At 50.1% G+C, this 15799-nt stretch overlaps 1 protein-coding gene across 1 annotated transcript; it reads right to left on the bottom strand.

Annotated features, from left to right (window-relative positions):
• Positions 1-4034: 4034 nt before the first annotated feature.
• PI16 (peptidase inhibitor 16) lies at positions 4035-13678 on the bottom strand. The gene is made up of 6 exons (XM_025990842.2): positions 13478-13678; positions 9103-9324; positions 6799-6908; positions 6444-6532; positions 5286-5957; positions 4035-5072 (listed from the first exon to the last, which is right to left on the bottom strand). The coding sequence occupies exons 1-6, from the start codon at positions 13640-13642 to the stop codon at positions 4951-4953; spliced, it is 1380 nt and encodes a 459-aa protein (XP_025846627.2). The 5' UTR covers positions 13643-13678; the 3' UTR covers positions 4035-4950.
• Between the last annotated feature and the right edge of the window lie 2121 nt (positions 13679-15799).

Genomic DNA, 15799 nt, shown 5'->3' with positions numbered 1-15799 from the left:
GTCATCTGAAAAATAATGTAACACCCTCTATACATAGAGTATGAAAGAAAAGCATATGACCATCTCAATAGACACAGAAAAAGTATTTGACAAAATCCAACACCCCTTATGACAAAAACCTAAGAATATAACTTGCCCACCCTGATAAATGGCATCTATGAAAACCCTAACATTAAGTAATTAATGTTAGACTGACTGATAAAAAACCTGATATTTTCCCCCTAAGCTCAGGAGCAAGACAAGTGTGTCTCCTCTTGCCATGACTCAGCATTGTACTAGAGGGTCCATCCAGGGCAATCAGGCAAGAAAATAAACTTATCTGGGTTAGAAAGGAAGAAGTAAAACTATCTCTACAGATGACAGGATCTTGGATTTAGAAAATCCTGGGGCACCTGTGTGGCTCAGTTGGTTAAGTGTCTGCCTTCAGTTCGGGTCATGATTCTAGAGTCTTGGGATCAGAGCCCTGTGTCACGTTCTGCACTCAGCATGGTGTCTGCTTCTCCCTCTCCTTCTGTCCCTCCCTGCTGCCTGTGTGCTCCCTGGCTCTCTCTCTCAAAAAAAATATTTTTAAAAAATCCTAAAGGAAAAAAATAAAAAATAAATCCTAAAGGGCAATCCGGGTGGCTCAGTGGTTTAGCGCCACCTTCAGCCCTGGGTGTGATCCCGGAGACCCAGGATTGAGTCCCACATCAGGCTCCCTGCATGGAGCCTGCTTCTCCCTCTGCCTGTGTCTCTGCCTCTCTCTCTCTCTCTGTCTCTCATGAACAAATAAAATCTTTAGGAAAAAAAATTCTAAAGAATCCACTAAAAATACTTTTATAACTAATAAATGAATTCTGCAAGGGTACAAGATATAAAATTGATACATAATCATATTTCTTTACACTCACAATTGCACAAAGTGAGAATGAAAGTAATAAAGCAATTTCACATAACAGCATAAAAAAGAATAAAATATGGACAAATTTTTTAAAAATCATAGTTTACACTTTGAAAACTACAAACATTGCTAAACAAAAGTAAACAAATAAATGGAAAGACAAGCCATGTTCATGGATTGGAAGATTTATATGGAAGATTATGCAATCCCTATCAAAATCTCAGCCAGCTTTGCAGAAATTTGACAAGCTGACAGTAAAATCCAAATGGGAATTCAGGGGATCCAAAATAGCCTAACCAATCTTGAAAAAAGAAGAACCAGGACACCTGGGTGGCACCATCAGATAAGCATCTGCCTTCAGCTCAGGTTGAGATCTCAGGGTCCTGGGATGGAGCTCCCCCAACCCCCCAGTTAGGCTGTCTGCTCAGCAGGGTGTCAGCTTCTCCCTCTCTCTCAAATAAATAAAATCTTAATTAAAAAAAAAAAAGAACAAAATTGGAGGACTCACACTTCACAATTTCAAAACTTAATTACATAGCTATGGTAATCAAGATGGTATGTGTGGCACTAAGGGCACCTGGGTGGCTTGTTTGGTTAAGCTTGTGCCTTCAGCTCAGATCATGACCTTGGGGTCCTGGGATCAAGCCCTGCATCAGGCTCTCTGCTCAGCACGGAGTCTGCTTCTCCCTCTGCCCCTCACCTCACTTGTGCTCTCTCTCGTTCATACTGTCTCCCAAATAAATAATATTTGGAAAAAAAAAAAAGATGGTGTGGTACTGGCATAAGGTAGACATACAGATCAGTGGGACAGGATTGAAAATCCAGAAATAAACATTCACATTTAAAGTCCATTGATTTTGGATAAAGGCAACGAAAAAACTGAATGGAGGAAGAATCACCTTCAAAGAAAAGCGCTTGGATGTTCACATGTGTAAGAATGAAGTTGGACCCACCTCACACCACATAACAAATATCAACTAAAGATGGATCAAAGGCTTAAATAGAACTGAAACTATATAACTCTTAGAAAAAAAACATGTAGGGCAGCCCGGGTGGCTCAGCGGTTTAGCGCCGCCTTCAGCTCAGGGCCTGATCCTGGGGACCCGGGATCGAGTCTCATGTCGGGCTCCCTGCACGGAGCCTGCTTCTCCCTCTGCCTGTGTCTCTGCCTCTCTCTCTCTCTCTTGCGCACACGTGTGCGCGCGCACGCTCCTTAATAAATAATCTTTAAAAAACCCCACATAAATCTTTGTGACTTTGGATTAGGCAGTGGTTTCTTAGATATAACACCAAAAAGCACAGCAACAAAACAAATTGAATATCACCAAAATTAAAGACTTGTGTTCAGAAGACATCCTAAAGAAAAATTGAAAAAATTCACAGAATGAGAGAAAATATTTTAAAATTATGTATCTGATAAGGGAAGGGACTTGCATATAAACTATATAAAGAATTCCTACAACTCAATAATAAGACGAATATCCCAGGTAAAAAATAGGCAGAAAACTCAAAGAGACCTCTCTATAGACCGAAGGCCAATAAGCACATGGAAAGATGTGCTTGGCATCATTAGCCATCAAGGAAATAAAAATCAAAAGCACAATGACATGATACTATACACTCACTAGAATGGCTATATTTTAAAAAGACATAGAGTGTTGGTGAAGATGTGGAGAGACAAAAACCTTTGTACATTGCTGGTGTGAATGTACAATGGTGCAGCCACTTTGGAAAGCATGTTGGCAGTTCCTAAAAAATGTTAAGCATAGAGTGACCGAATGATCCACAGTTACTATATGATCCTGCCCCTAGGTATATACCCAAGAGAAATGAAAACATATGCCTGCACAGAAACTTTTAACATGAATGTTTATAGCAGCATCATTCATAATGGCCAACAAGTGCAAACAACCCAAATGTCCACCAGTTGACAAATGGATAAATAAAATGTATTCTATACAAGGGGACATTGGTAATAAAAAGGAATGAGGTACTGTCACACACTACAACATGGATAAATCTGGAGAAGATTATGCTGAGTGAAAGAAGCCAGACAGAAGAGACCACCATTTATTGTATGATTCTGTTGATACAAAATACCAGAATAGACAAACCCATAGAGACACTGGGTTAGTGGTTTCTCAGGGCTTGGAGTGGTGGGGGGGATGGGGAGTGGCTGCTAATGGAATGGGGTTTCTTTTTGGCATGACGAGAATGTTCTAAAATTGTGCTGATGGTTGCACCACCCTGTGAATATACTAAAAACCATTGGGTGGTACACTTTAACTGGGTGAATTTTATATGAGTTACATCTGAATTTATATTATGTCTTAATACATTGTATCACACACACACATTAGCACACAGTCTGACTTGCATGCTTCCTGTTTAACTGCTTCCACTCCAGCTTTGGCCTGTAGACAGTTGCTCTGACCCTCCCCACCAGCCCCATCTGGGTCCCAAGCCGTCCTCTGTTAACTTGCTGCTGCTAGACACACACACACACACACTTTCCTCCCCTGCAGCACTCTGCACAATCCAGTTGTGCTCCCCTGGGGGAGTGTGCCTGGGACTCCAGAAGCCTTTTTCAGCATTCCTCAAAGCACCCAGCGCTGGCAAAGCCTTTTGACCTTGTGTACCAGATGGGCCCGAGCTGCAGCACCCCGTAAAGAGGCTGTATGCCACTCCCTGACTTGGTCTAAAACCCAACTAGCCAGTGACTCCTGGAGCTGGCTGAGTCAGCCCTGGGCCCTTCCTCCTTCCTGCTGGCCACCTGAAAGTTTGAGTTGGGGGGCGGGGGGATCCCTGGGTGGCTCAGCAATTTAGCGTCTGCCTTCAGACCAGGGCGTGATCCTGGGGTCCTGGGATTGGGTCCTGCATCGGGCTCCCTGCATGGAGCCTGCTTCTCCCTCTGCCTGTGTCTCTGCCTTTCTTTCTCTCTCCTCTGTGTCTCTCATGAATAAATAAATAAAATCTTAAAAAAAAAGAGTTGGGGAGGGAGGCCAGGTTACAGAAAGGAAAAGAAAGGTGCCCCCAAAGGACTAGATGTTGTGGGGCGGGGAGGGGACAGGTGCTGGGGCCTGGGAGGGGAGCCTCTTCAGGGCTCTCAGAGACCCTCCTTCGCCCTCTGCCCCGCATAAGCACAGACACTCGGTAGTCTTACGCAGGCTTTTATTCAGGAGTCCGGGGGCGGGGGGTGGGGGTGGGGGGTGGGGGGGTGGCTTCCCTTCCCGGTCTCTGCCTATCAACTCATGGAACCCCATTCAGATGAGCTTGTCCTTCATCTGCCCTTCACAACTCCACCTCCCCAGCTACATCTGCAAGTAGGGGGAGGGGGCACTCAGGGAGAGCCCCCTACCTGCAGTGGCAGTCCATCCAGGTAGGCAGGGATCTCCCCTGAATCTCCACCTACCCCCTAAGATTAAGACTGGAGGGGCAGGAGGCGTGCTGGGTGGCACCCTGAGCTCATAGCCAGCCAGGCCTCATGCCCCCCAGGTGTTTGAGGATGAGGCAGGTGCCCTGCAGCCTTTCCCTTTCAGAGCACCTTCAGCCAAGAAGCATCTTGTTTGTGGGGTGAGGGGCAGTGTGGGGGAGATGGCAGGAGGACTGTTGACCTCTTCAGCCTGGGAAGGCAGGAGGTATTCCTGGGAATAGCCCCAGACTCAGATGGCTGAAGGAAGAAGCCAGGGGCCTAGGAGGGGTCAAGGGGTTTCTGGGAAGCGCTGAGATCTGTTCCTGGAAGAGCAGAACCATGGCCACCAGGACACTGGAGGATGAGCACAAGCAGCCACAGGATCACTGCTCAGAACAATCTTCACCTAGCTGAGGGGTGGACCTCCATAGGGACAGAGGCACTCCTGAGCCAGTGCCAGGAGTCGGGCTTATAGAGGCCTCCTGGGGCACAGGTCACTGGCCTGGAGTCCGGCCAGAAGCTGGGGTCAAGGGGGGCTAATGGGCCACAGAGCAGGACCTGCCCAGGAAACTGTGGCCTCTTACTTGGAGAAAGACAATGCAGTGTGGGCATAAGGCCAGGGTCTCCCCACAGGCCTTGCCTTTGAGTGGTGACCCCTTCAGAAGATTCCAGCCAGCACGAGGGGAAGCAGTAGCAGCAGTCCCAGAAGGGGGCCCCAGATATGACCAGGGCCCAGGTTCAGCCCTGACTTGACGCTAGATTTTTCAGGGCCCTCTGCACCTGTGGGGAGGGAGAGGCTTTGTCTCAGCCTAGACAAGGCTATGCCTGACCTCCCACCCTCCCTGCCAGGGGTGCAAGTGGGGTCCAGCAGCCGGGGAGGAAGCTCTTACTCAGAGGGTGCATGCCCCGCTGTGCGCATAACCTATGCTGGGTGCTGGGTGCTGACATTCTGGAGACAAGGAGGGAAGGTGGGACCAACACTACAGGCCTTACCTGGCAGCGATGACTGCAGGGCCAGGGTACGTGTGGCTTTAGCGCTGGCAGAGGTATTGGGGGAGTTGGACAGGGACTTGGAGGAGGTGTGCCCCATGTGGTCCCATGTGGCCAGCAGCTCACCTGTCTTGTCCTGGCCTGGAAAAACTGAAGCCAAGACCTCACTGGAAGGAGATAACTTTGCCTCAGCCTTGCCCACCTTCTGGGACTGGGGTAGTGGCTCCCGTGTCCCTGTCAAGAACATCTTGGGGTGTGGAGAACTCTCTGGGCTCTTGGAAGGCATTCTTGTCCTGCTGGCCTCTTTGTCTGCCAATTTGGAGATAGGCTCATGGGTTGATTTGGGGGAGGTAGCTGGCCCCTCATCCAAGGAGAACAGGCTGTGAGACACCAACAAGGAAGGGGTCTCAGTTGTTAAGGAAGGTGGAGCCTCCCTTGCGGTAGAGGGGGGCTCCTCTGTTGCTACGGAAGATGGGGCCTTGGTTTCTACAGCAGGTAGAGCCTTGGTTTCCAGGGAGTCTGAGGCCTCTGTTACCAAGGAGGCTGGAGTTTCTGTTGCCAGGGAAGAAGGGATACCGCTTTTGCCAGAGCCTGAAGCTTCAGTTGCCAGGGAGGATGGGGCCTCGGTTACCAGGCCAGGCAAATCCTGAGCCTCTTCCTGGCCCGCGATGGGTTCTGACAAGAAACAAGGCCCCGTGTTAGTGCTGCGGCGGGACTCCACATCCCTGCCCCACCACAGTCACTGTGAGGCGACCAAATGTCCTGTGATCTCTCACACACACACATGCTCTCCAGCGAATCTGTCCTTCATTGATAATAAGTTTTATTTTATTTTAGCTTTATAACAGTGTCTCCTCCATCCACCTCCGTGTCCAAATCTGCCTTTCTCCGCACTCACACAACCACTTGTTCAGAGGACTCTCCAGCTAGCTGTGTGTCCCTAATGTGTCGCCCTGGCCACGCCCACCATAGGCACTGCCACCTCGGGGACCCTTTCCTCGAGCTCGAGCTCAGGAGCCCACCCCCCTCCTGTCCTCCACCCTCCCCTGGGAGGGCTGAAATCCAGTCACTTTGAATGACAGGGCGCCGAAGTGACTGCGCAAGGCAGGCAAAGTGGGCTCGGGAAGCCTGATAGGGTGGGCCCACCCCAGCCCAACTCACCGCAGAGGGAGCTCTCGCAGCGGTAGCCAGATGGACAGAGGGAACATGGAGTGCCTTCCTCGTAGGGTTTCTTTCCCTTCACGTTCCCCCTGTGGGAGGCGAGGATGATGCTGGGGGCCGGGGCGGTCCCTGCAAACCTGAGTCCTTATCCCTCATACACACACCTAGGCCTGAAGTACCCGGGGTCTTACTTGCTCCCACTAGCTTGCTGGGTTCCCACCGGTGCCCTCGCAGCTCCCCCAAGGGTATGAGGTATAGGCCCAGATTGGCCCCCTCCCACATTCTTAGGCTGCCCAACTCAACCGTCCCCTTGGCTCTGCGCATCCTCTATCCCCCGGGCTCCCTGGGCACTCACGGGGGCTCATAGTTGCAAACCAGCAAATGGATGTTGGTCTCCTCGACACCCTGGAGCTTCTCACAGAAATGGGAGCCACAGCCAATCCTCTCTGTCTTGGCCCAGACCACCTGAAGAAGGGCAAACCCAACAATTTAGCCTGGGTGGGATGCCAGTAGCTAGTGTCTGTCTACACCAGTCTTCTATGGATGAGGAGAAGAAGATCTCTACAACCTGTCAGATCCAAGTCTCTAAGGACACACAGCTTCAGGATAAAACTCTAAACAGGGAGTTTTGTAGGAATTTGTCCTGAACAACACACTGTTTCACCAGGCCTTTCTCTGAAAAAACTTCATTTTGTATATACCCTCATGAACTCTTCCTGTGCGTTTTTTTCTTTGCAACTTCCTGTGCACTTTAAACAAGGAGTATATCCCAAAGGAATGAATCTCAAATGGGAGAATTTTAGATATCAGCAACAAATAAAATCTGAGAAAGAGAACAGAAGGAGCCATCTTGGATGTAGAAATTCCTCCCCAAAGCACAAGTGAGTGCTTGTGGGGATCTGTTCTGCTCTTTCTAAGTCTGGGTCTCCTAGCTGCTAGAAGGAATTCTGCCTTAAGTGTAAAATTTTAGAAGTCCAAACAATCTTTGTGCACCACCATGGGCTGAGATCAGCAGCCTCCCCTTGCTATTTGCAGGCCCTGGTCTGCTCAGGAGACACTCAAACGGAGGCTAGTTTTTGTTGTGAGATCTGACTCTGGCTATTAATTCTGCACATAGCCCCCAGGACTGGTGGTTTTTCTGTTTAAGTTAGCTGAGGATAGCAGTGGTGAGCATCTCATAGGCAGAAATGCCCCCAGAGTACATGTGCACTCAGCCCTGGAGAACACTGGGGTGGGAGTGGGCCAGACCCATTCCTGCTGGGCACTTATAGCAATCATAGCAGGAGGAAATGTGTGTGTGTGTGTGTGTGTGTGTGTGTGTTGGGGGTAGGGGGGTAAAGTGAGATGTGGCAGGGTACAGAGGGAAGAGGACAGGGAGGGCTGCTGTGCCCTCACAACTTCTTCATCTGGGTGGGTGATGTTGGGATTTTATTCTCGAAAGATTAGCACTAAAAATACCACTCAAAAAAAGCACGGGAAAGTGGAATTGGTGAATATGAGGGGGAAGAAGGTTGAGCTTCCTTTTCTTTTTGTAAGAGAATTGTCATGCTACTGTTTGAACAATAAGCATTGGGTGGAGAAGAACATGAATTCAATAACACTAATGTTAATTCCCCTACACACCCATACAAACTTGCACCCAACATCTCTTAGCTGGAAATGCAAATGTTCAAAATGCAGTGAGAACACTGACATAAGCAAAAAGTGACTGGGAAGGGCAGGAAATGCTCTCAAGGTCTCCCTGAAGCCTTTATACAGTGACCATTTGTTCTTATTTTACACATGGTTTTGTTGCTTTTTTTTTTTTTTTTTAAGATTTTTATTTATTTGAGAGAGAGAGAGAGCATGCGCAGGAGGGAGGGGTAGAGGGACAGGGACAAGCAGACTCCCCACTGAGCAGAGAGCTTTGATGCCAGGACTGGATCCCAGGGCCCTGGCACCATGACCTGAGCAGAGGCAGAGCCTTAAGCCACTCAGCCACCCAGGTGCCCTCACACATAGTTTGTAAAAGAGGAAGAAGGTTAAACACACGCAGGGGTGTTTGCTTATCGGTCCCCGGCTGATTAGAAGCAGCACCCCAGACGCCATGAGAGATGACAAAAGAGGGACACTGAAGAAAAAAAAAAAAAAAAGAGGGACAGTGAGGGAAGCCAGAAGCCCTGCCCAACCTGGGCCAGAGGACGGGACCGCTTAGAGGTCGGTCAGGATTGCCCAGGACAATAATTACGGCCCCCGAAACTGGCTCTGCGACACCTCACTTAGGTCCCCTCTGTACGAGGAGGCCCAGAAGGCCACCTAGGTTTTCAAACGATTGTGGTTCTTCAAGAGTTAACTGGAGATGGTTTGGGCTGAGTCTGAGAAGCAGACTTCCTCAGAGGCCTGCACCACACACGCGCACCGCGGAAAGACCAAGGGTCTAGCGGGCTTAGAGTCCTGGGGAGGGAGAGGCGGCCCCCCTCGGGCCCCCCGCCCCCGCCCCGCTCGTACGGCCCCGCCCCTCGGCCCTCCGCCCCGCCCCCTGCTCATACGGCCCCGCCCCTCGGCCCTCCGCCCCGCCCCCTGCTCATACGGCCCCGCCCCTGCGCACGAGGCCCCGCCCCTCGGTCCTCGGCCCCGCCCCTCGCCGTGTAGCCCCGCCCAGTGCTCTGGGGCCTCGCACCTGCGTGTAGTGGCCGCACATCTGGCCCTGGTCGCAGGTGGCGGCGCTGAGGTTGTAGTGCTCGCGCTCGTGGTGCCACTCCTCCATGGCCAGCGGCACGTCCAAGCCGTGGCCCGTGATGGCGAACAGGTTTTCGCCGCGCCTCCCGCGCTCCTTGTTGTGGCCCCACACGCACTGCTTCGCGTAGGCCTTGGCGAAGGCGGCCAGCTCCTCGTTCCACCTCTGCGGGGCAGGTCGAGGAGGAAGGTGAGGAACGCCTTGGGCTCCGTGGAGGCAGAAGGCGCGGGAGGGACGTGGGGATGCCCACAACTCTGGGGTCAGAGAAGAAGGTTGGAGGTGTCCTGGGGGCCTCTGCAGGCGGAGCCCTCCCCTCCCTCGGGGTGACCCTGGCCGTGATCAGGAACAGGTCTGTGCTCCTGGTGGGCTTCGGTGGGGAGGTGGGAGGCTGCCTCGCCGGGCCATGGAGTTAGCCGAACTTGGGACCATTTACCAGCTATGTGGTTTCAGACAGATTGCCTCATCTTCCTAAACTTGCATGGGGCTTTGGGAAGAATAAATGAGTTGATGTTTGTAATGGTGTTATTATTAATTAATATTAATATCCTTCTATGTGAACGGGGGACGGCTGTGCCCTGCTTACCTCCCACGGCTGCCCGACTGCTTTGAAGACCACAGGATGTCCAGTAAGGTGTTCAAGGGCTGCATTGTTTATTCCACCACCCTCCACCCTCTTACCCACACATCATAAGTAAGAGGGGGTCAGCACTCCCCTCTCAGGTCCCACTCTCCCTTTGGGGTTGCCCAGCCTCCATGGCTTTACCAGCTCCGGACTTCCCTCCCAAGTGCTCTCAACCCTTGTCAACCTATTAAGTGTCTCCATGTGACCCTCACTGAGAGGCCTATTTTCAGAACTTTGGTGTCTCCAGGAGCTATCAGATCCCAAAAGCACCGTTCTCCTGGGGGGGACCTCAGGTGAGGCAGACGGAGGGGGCATTTTAGGTTAAGGGACCCTGAGGTTCTCTGTGTCCCTGGCTGGGAGGACAGGCCCAGTGTGGGTGGGAAGAGGGATTAACAAAGGATTGAGGAGAAAGGTCTGGATCCCATTAAACTTTGTCCTTGGCCTCTCCTAGAAATGGATGCCTGGCGGCAACTCTTGCTCCACCCTCTGGGGGCCCAGCCAGCTGTGGGAGCCAGACAGCCTATAAAGTGCCAAGAGCTTGGGTGACCCTGAGAGGAGGGGATTGTGTGACTCCTCACCCACACAAGGCTCTCAGGAGCAGCTGCCTGGGGTGGAGATGAGAACACAGGGCTGGGACAGCCCCATTTTGTGACTATGGGTGAATCCCATTCCTTCCCTGGGTGTTTTTGTCCCAAATCACTGGTCCCTGAGGTTGTCTCAGACTCTGGCAGTAAGGGGAGCTGGGGAGTGAGAAGTGGCAGGGTGTAGGGGACTGGGATCAGGGTTTCTGGGATGACCTGCGGGACCTCAGACTGAATAGTCAGCTCCTTCAGGGTAAGACAGTGATGTGGCCCCAGTGTCTGGCACAGTGCTGGCGCATAGCAGGTGCTCAATAGACATTTGTCAGCTGTTGATGACTGGCTCTGTTTTAAGTGGTCTCCCTATGGAGGCTGGCTGCGATTCCTATTCTGCCTGGATGTGTGGAATCTCACCAGTAGAGTCATTCCTATGGGTCTCAAGGCTTCTCAGTCTTCCCGAGACCCCTGTGGATTTTTGAGTCCTGGCATCCACCCACACTGGCCACATGGTCACCATCTGAAAACAAGTCTATTCATTCATTTACTCATTCACTCACTCATGCAACAGTCTGGGGGCCCTGTGCCAGCCTGGAGGTGAAGCCCAAGTTCACATTGTCATAAACGATTGGGCTACCACATGGTAAATGACAGACTCGCAATGGGTCATGAAGAGGCACCAAGGAGGGTCATTTAGCCCAACCTGAGGGTGGGAAGGAGACACTAAGCTAAGGGTTAGAACTGAGGCATTGGTCAGGTGGAGAGGGGAGGACATCCTGAACAGAAGCCATAGCATGAGAAAAGGTGTAGAGGTGAGAAACACCATCTTAGCTGGGGAAGGATAAGCTGTTGAGGTAACTGAGGGAGAAACTGAGCAGGAGAGGAAGCTGGCGGTGTAAGCAGGGCCCCGGACACACAGAGCCTTCTCAGGAACTGGTGTTTTATCCCGAGGCAGTCAGGAGCCATTGGGAGCTGTTGAAAGGTACTGAACAAGGTCAAGACCATGTGTTGGATTATTCATTCTGGCAACGGAGGCCAGAGCCTGGTGAAGCAGGTAGAGGCTCTTCTAGGAGTCTTGAGAGAAGTCTTGAAAGACTGGACCAGGGTTGTACCAAGGGAGCAGGATGTGGGAGTAGGAGTCAAGGAAGATCGAACCTTCTGGGAGGTAAAAGTGGTGACAATTAGATGTGGAAACTAAAAGAGAGAAAAGAGTCCACGAGAACTGCCACCTGCCTCACCCTGGACCCGTTCCCTCTTTTGTTAATCACATACTTACTGAGCACTTACTATGTGTCACACATGTTCTAAGCGCTTTCTACATATTCATTCAGTCCTCCCAACCATCCTACAGGGGAGTTGCTATGTTGTCATCATATTCAATTTACAGATGAGGAAGCTGAGGCACAGAGAAGTTAAGTAACTTAGCCAAGGTCACAGAGCTAATAAATGGCAGAATTAAGATTTGAGAGAAGCCATCTGGCTCCAGAGTTTTTGCATTTACCACTCCTGATTTGAGCCTGAGCCTTGTTCCAAATTTATCCTGGTGTCCCAGCCCCTCCCCTCCTCCCATCACTTTCCATCAGACAGCAGCATAACCGCTGAACTGCTTCCCAGAATGTTATCCCTCCACCAAGGTCCACCTCTGTCCACAGAGCAGCTCCTGGGTGATTAGCCCCCAGCCTCAGCCAACAAATCTGTAGGGCATCAGGGATCTACAAACGGGGAAACTAAGGCTAAGTGGGTTCCAAGCCTCAATCAGGGAGCTACTGGCAGAGCTTATCTTTTGTCTGTAGTTCCTGGTTGAGCTGTGTGCATTTCTAGGGGACTTCCTGGATCTTTGTCATCCTGTCTGACCCTGAGGGTAGGGATCATTAGTCTCCAGTGATAGGTCAGGAAATGGAAGCCTTTGAAGGTAAAAGGACCCACCCCTAGTACTTTGCCAGATGGAACAAAGCTATAAGAACTCCAGTCCCCAGACCCTCAGGCTCACTCCTCTGTTTCCCAGGTGTGAACTTGCTCTGAGGCATGAGCTATGGGGTCCCTGGACATTGCTCATGAACCTTCCAGAGCACCTGAGGGTGGCCAGAGAGGATGGGCCTGCTTGGTCCTCAGGGAGAGCAGGAAGGAGGTGAATTTCCGACTTTATCTCTTTTCATCTTGAGCATTAACATCTTGCCCCTAATTCTACCATCGAATAATTCTCCCTTTCGACAGAGGTAACCACCACCCCAAATCTGGCTTCCATCCCAAATCTGGTTTCCATCATCTATAGGCATGTCCCTGTGTGTTTACTACATCTGCATGTGTCCCCACCAGTATACAATAGTATATTTTTTTACATTTTTAAACTTTATGTAAATATGCCCTACTGTGTGTGTATGTATATATATATATATATATATATATACACACACAGTATATATATACATACACACATACATACACACACAGTATATATATATATATATACACATTGAGATTTCCTTCCCCACCCCTATCAGTGTTATATCTGTGAGATTCAGTCCATGTTGATATATAGGTAGCTCTAATGAAGAAGATGAGAAACTGATGGTCCTTATTAGGTTAAAGGAGTCACCCCAAATCGCAGGTCTTGCGGTGTGACCGAGACAGAATGTGAACTGTGTGATGCAGAGCCCTCTCCGCTTCTGGCTCCTGTTCTCACCCACCTCCTTAGTACATCCCTCCTACCCTAGTGCTGGGTGGGACCCATCCTGCTGCCTGCGTTTCCTCTTCTCATTGACTTGGAAGGCATCTGAAAGACCGTTTTCACCCAGGTGTTAGGAACTTGTGTTCACCCTATCACAGGCACCTGGATTTTAGGAAGGGGTCACTGGAGTGGGAATCTGGGTCTCTCAGGCCTGGCTCTACCAGCTGAGGGACTTGAAAGCCCCTGAGGGACCAGCAAGTCCCTCTGAGCCTCAGTTTCCTGATCTGTTTAATGGGACTACTTCTGGGGACCTGTGAATTATATAATATGTCTCTGTCACTGACCAGAGACATGAGTCTCTGAGGTAGCTTCAACTCAGGGGTGGGAGGGATTGGGGGGCCTGGCCCCAGCACCCCTCAGTCCTGGCAGGTGAGTGTCCCTGGCCACACTTACCATTTGCAGCATATCAGCCGCAGGTGGGGATGCCTGGGACCGGTAGAGGTTGTGCAGCTCCACCATTGCACGTTTCTCATCTTCAGTGAGGGCGCCAGCAGGGCCCACGGTGGCCGCCAGCAGCAGCAGCAGCAGCAGCAGCAGCAGATCACAGGAGCTGTGCATGGTGGCCAGTCCTCTCAGCCTCTCCCGGCCAGGGGTCTGGCAGCTGGATTTAAAGTCCTTCCCACACAAGCACCACCCTGGCTGGGGCGGCGGGAGGGGCTGTCTGCAGGCCTGGCCCAGCTCACACAATGTCTCCAGGAGGGCTGGGTGCTTGGGTCCTGACCAGAGTTGAGTTCGCTCCCAGCATTTATCTCCCCTCAGAGTCCTTGGCAAAAGCCTTCTTTCTCTTGGTAACGGGGGCTCAGGCCAAGTGCTGTGTGTGTTCTGCAGTCCTCCTGAGTAGTGGACAGGTCCTCAGGGGCAAAATATAGTAACCCAGGTCACACCTACTGGGTGCTGAGGACAAGTAAGAGGACGGGAACCACATGGACCCTGCCCCTGAGGACTGGGCAGGATAAAGAAGCTGTAGTTGGCTTATGGGAGGACAGAGGAAGACAAGATGTATTTTGTAAAAAAGATGGGCCAGCCAAAACCTGAATCCTGGTTCTGCTCCTTTGCTGGCTATGTTTTTGGCAGTTTTCTTAATCAGATCAGTGGCAATAATAGTACCTACCTCATGGTGCTGGAAAGAAGATTAAATGAGATCAAATGTATGTAAGACACCCAGTATGGTACCTGGCACTGAGTAGCAGTAGACAGGAACTACCCACATGGCATGCATGGCCTTGGCCAGCTCTCAGCTCCGTGAGGAGGCAGGACTCCTGCTCACAGAAGAGATAGGGTGTTTCCCACTCTAGTTGTCTCCTGGAATAGGGCTTTTCACTATGGTTAAAATATTGGCTTCTGCGTACCCTTTGTGAATGCATGTACTTGAGGTGCTTGTTTAGAAGTGGGATGCTGGAACCTTTCTTGCTCTGAATATCTAGAAAATTGAATGTGTCTGTTTTTGAAATTGAGAGAGCAGAAAAGCAGAGGGAAGGGTGAGCTAATGCAGTAGGAGCTTGGAGGGGAGGGTATTAGAGGGGAAATAGGCCCAGTGGTCAAGCACTTGCACCATAATGACCATGCAGGGCAGGGACCAAGGTCTTGGCCCTTCATGGGTCAGGAGTCTGGAACTAGTACTATTGAATTTAGCTGGGATCCTTAAAACCTGTACTCTTAGTGAATGGGGACCTAGGAAAAGCCTGCTCATTGGCTTTGGAAGAAAACCCATTTCTGCTCACATCTCTGGGTTAAAACAAAAGCAGAGACAAAGACAGCTTGGATCACTCACACACACACACACACACACACACACACCCCTATTGTGTAGAACTAATTTTAAAATCCAGCAAAGTTGTAAGATATGAAATCAACACACAACACAAGTGGTATTTCTATATCCTAACAATAACCCCAAAAAGAAATTAAGAAAATAATTCTGTATACAATAGCAATACAAATAATAAAATACTTAGGAGTGAACTTAACCAAGGAGGCAAAAAACTTATACATTTAAAACTATAGGGGCAGCCCCCGTGGCTCAGCGGTTTAGCACCGCCTTCAGCCAAGGGTGTGATCCTGGAGACCTGGGATCGAGTCCCACATCAGGCTCCCTGCATGGAGCCTGCTTCTCCCTCTGCCTGTGTCTCTGCCTCTCTCTCTGTGTCTCTCATGAATAAGTAAATAAAATCTTTTTTTAAAAAACTATAAAACATTGCTGAAAGAAATTAAAGAAGATAGGAAATAAATGAAAAGACATGTTCATGGATTAGAAGTCTTAATACTACCGAAAGCAATCTACAGAGTCAATGCAATCCCTATCAAAACCCCATTGATGGTTTTTTGCAGTAAGAAAAAAAAAAATCCGGGATCCCTGGGTGGCGCAGCGGTTTGGCGCCTGCCTTTGGCCCAGGGCGCGATCCTGGAGACCCGGGATCGAATCCCACATCGGGCTCCCGGTGCATGGAGCCTGCTTCTCCCTCCACCTGTGTCTCTGCCTCTCTCTCTCTCTGTGACTATCATAAATAAATAAAAAAATTAAAAAAAAATCCATCCCAAAAAATCATATGAATCTCAAAGGACTCCAAGTAGCCAAAACAATCTTGAAAAAGAAACAAAGTTGGAGGTCTCACATTTCCTGATTTTAAAAGTTACTTCAAAGCTACAGTAATCAAAACAGTGTGGCATTGACAGACAGACATATAGACCAATGGAATAGATTACAGATCCCAGTAA

This window comes from Vulpes vulpes, chromosome 1 (genome assembly GCF_048418805.1).
Source record: "Vulpes vulpes isolate BD-2025 chromosome 1, VulVul3, whole genome shotgun sequence".
Taxonomy (NCBI): Eukaryota; Metazoa; Chordata; class Mammalia; order Carnivora; family Canidae; genus Vulpes; species Vulpes vulpes.
The sequence above is the reverse complement of the archived record's forward strand: the minus strand, read 5'-3'. Positions and strand labels throughout refer to the sequence as shown.

Bases quoted from the DNA above. Each gene is read 5' to 3' on its own strand.
- PI16 (XM_025990842.2), bottom strand. From the start codon at position 13,642: ATGCACAGCTCCTGTGATCTGCTGCTGCTGCTGCTGCTGCTGCTGCTG. The intron at 9,325-13,477 runs GTAAGTGTGGCC...CCTGCCCCGCAG, and splicing joins CGGCTGATATGCTGCAAATG to AGGTGGAACGAGGAGCTGGC. The intron at 6,533-6,798 runs GTGAGTGCCCAG...CGCCTCCCACAG, and splicing joins GTTTGCAACTATGAGCCCCC to GGGGAACGTGAAGGGAAAGA.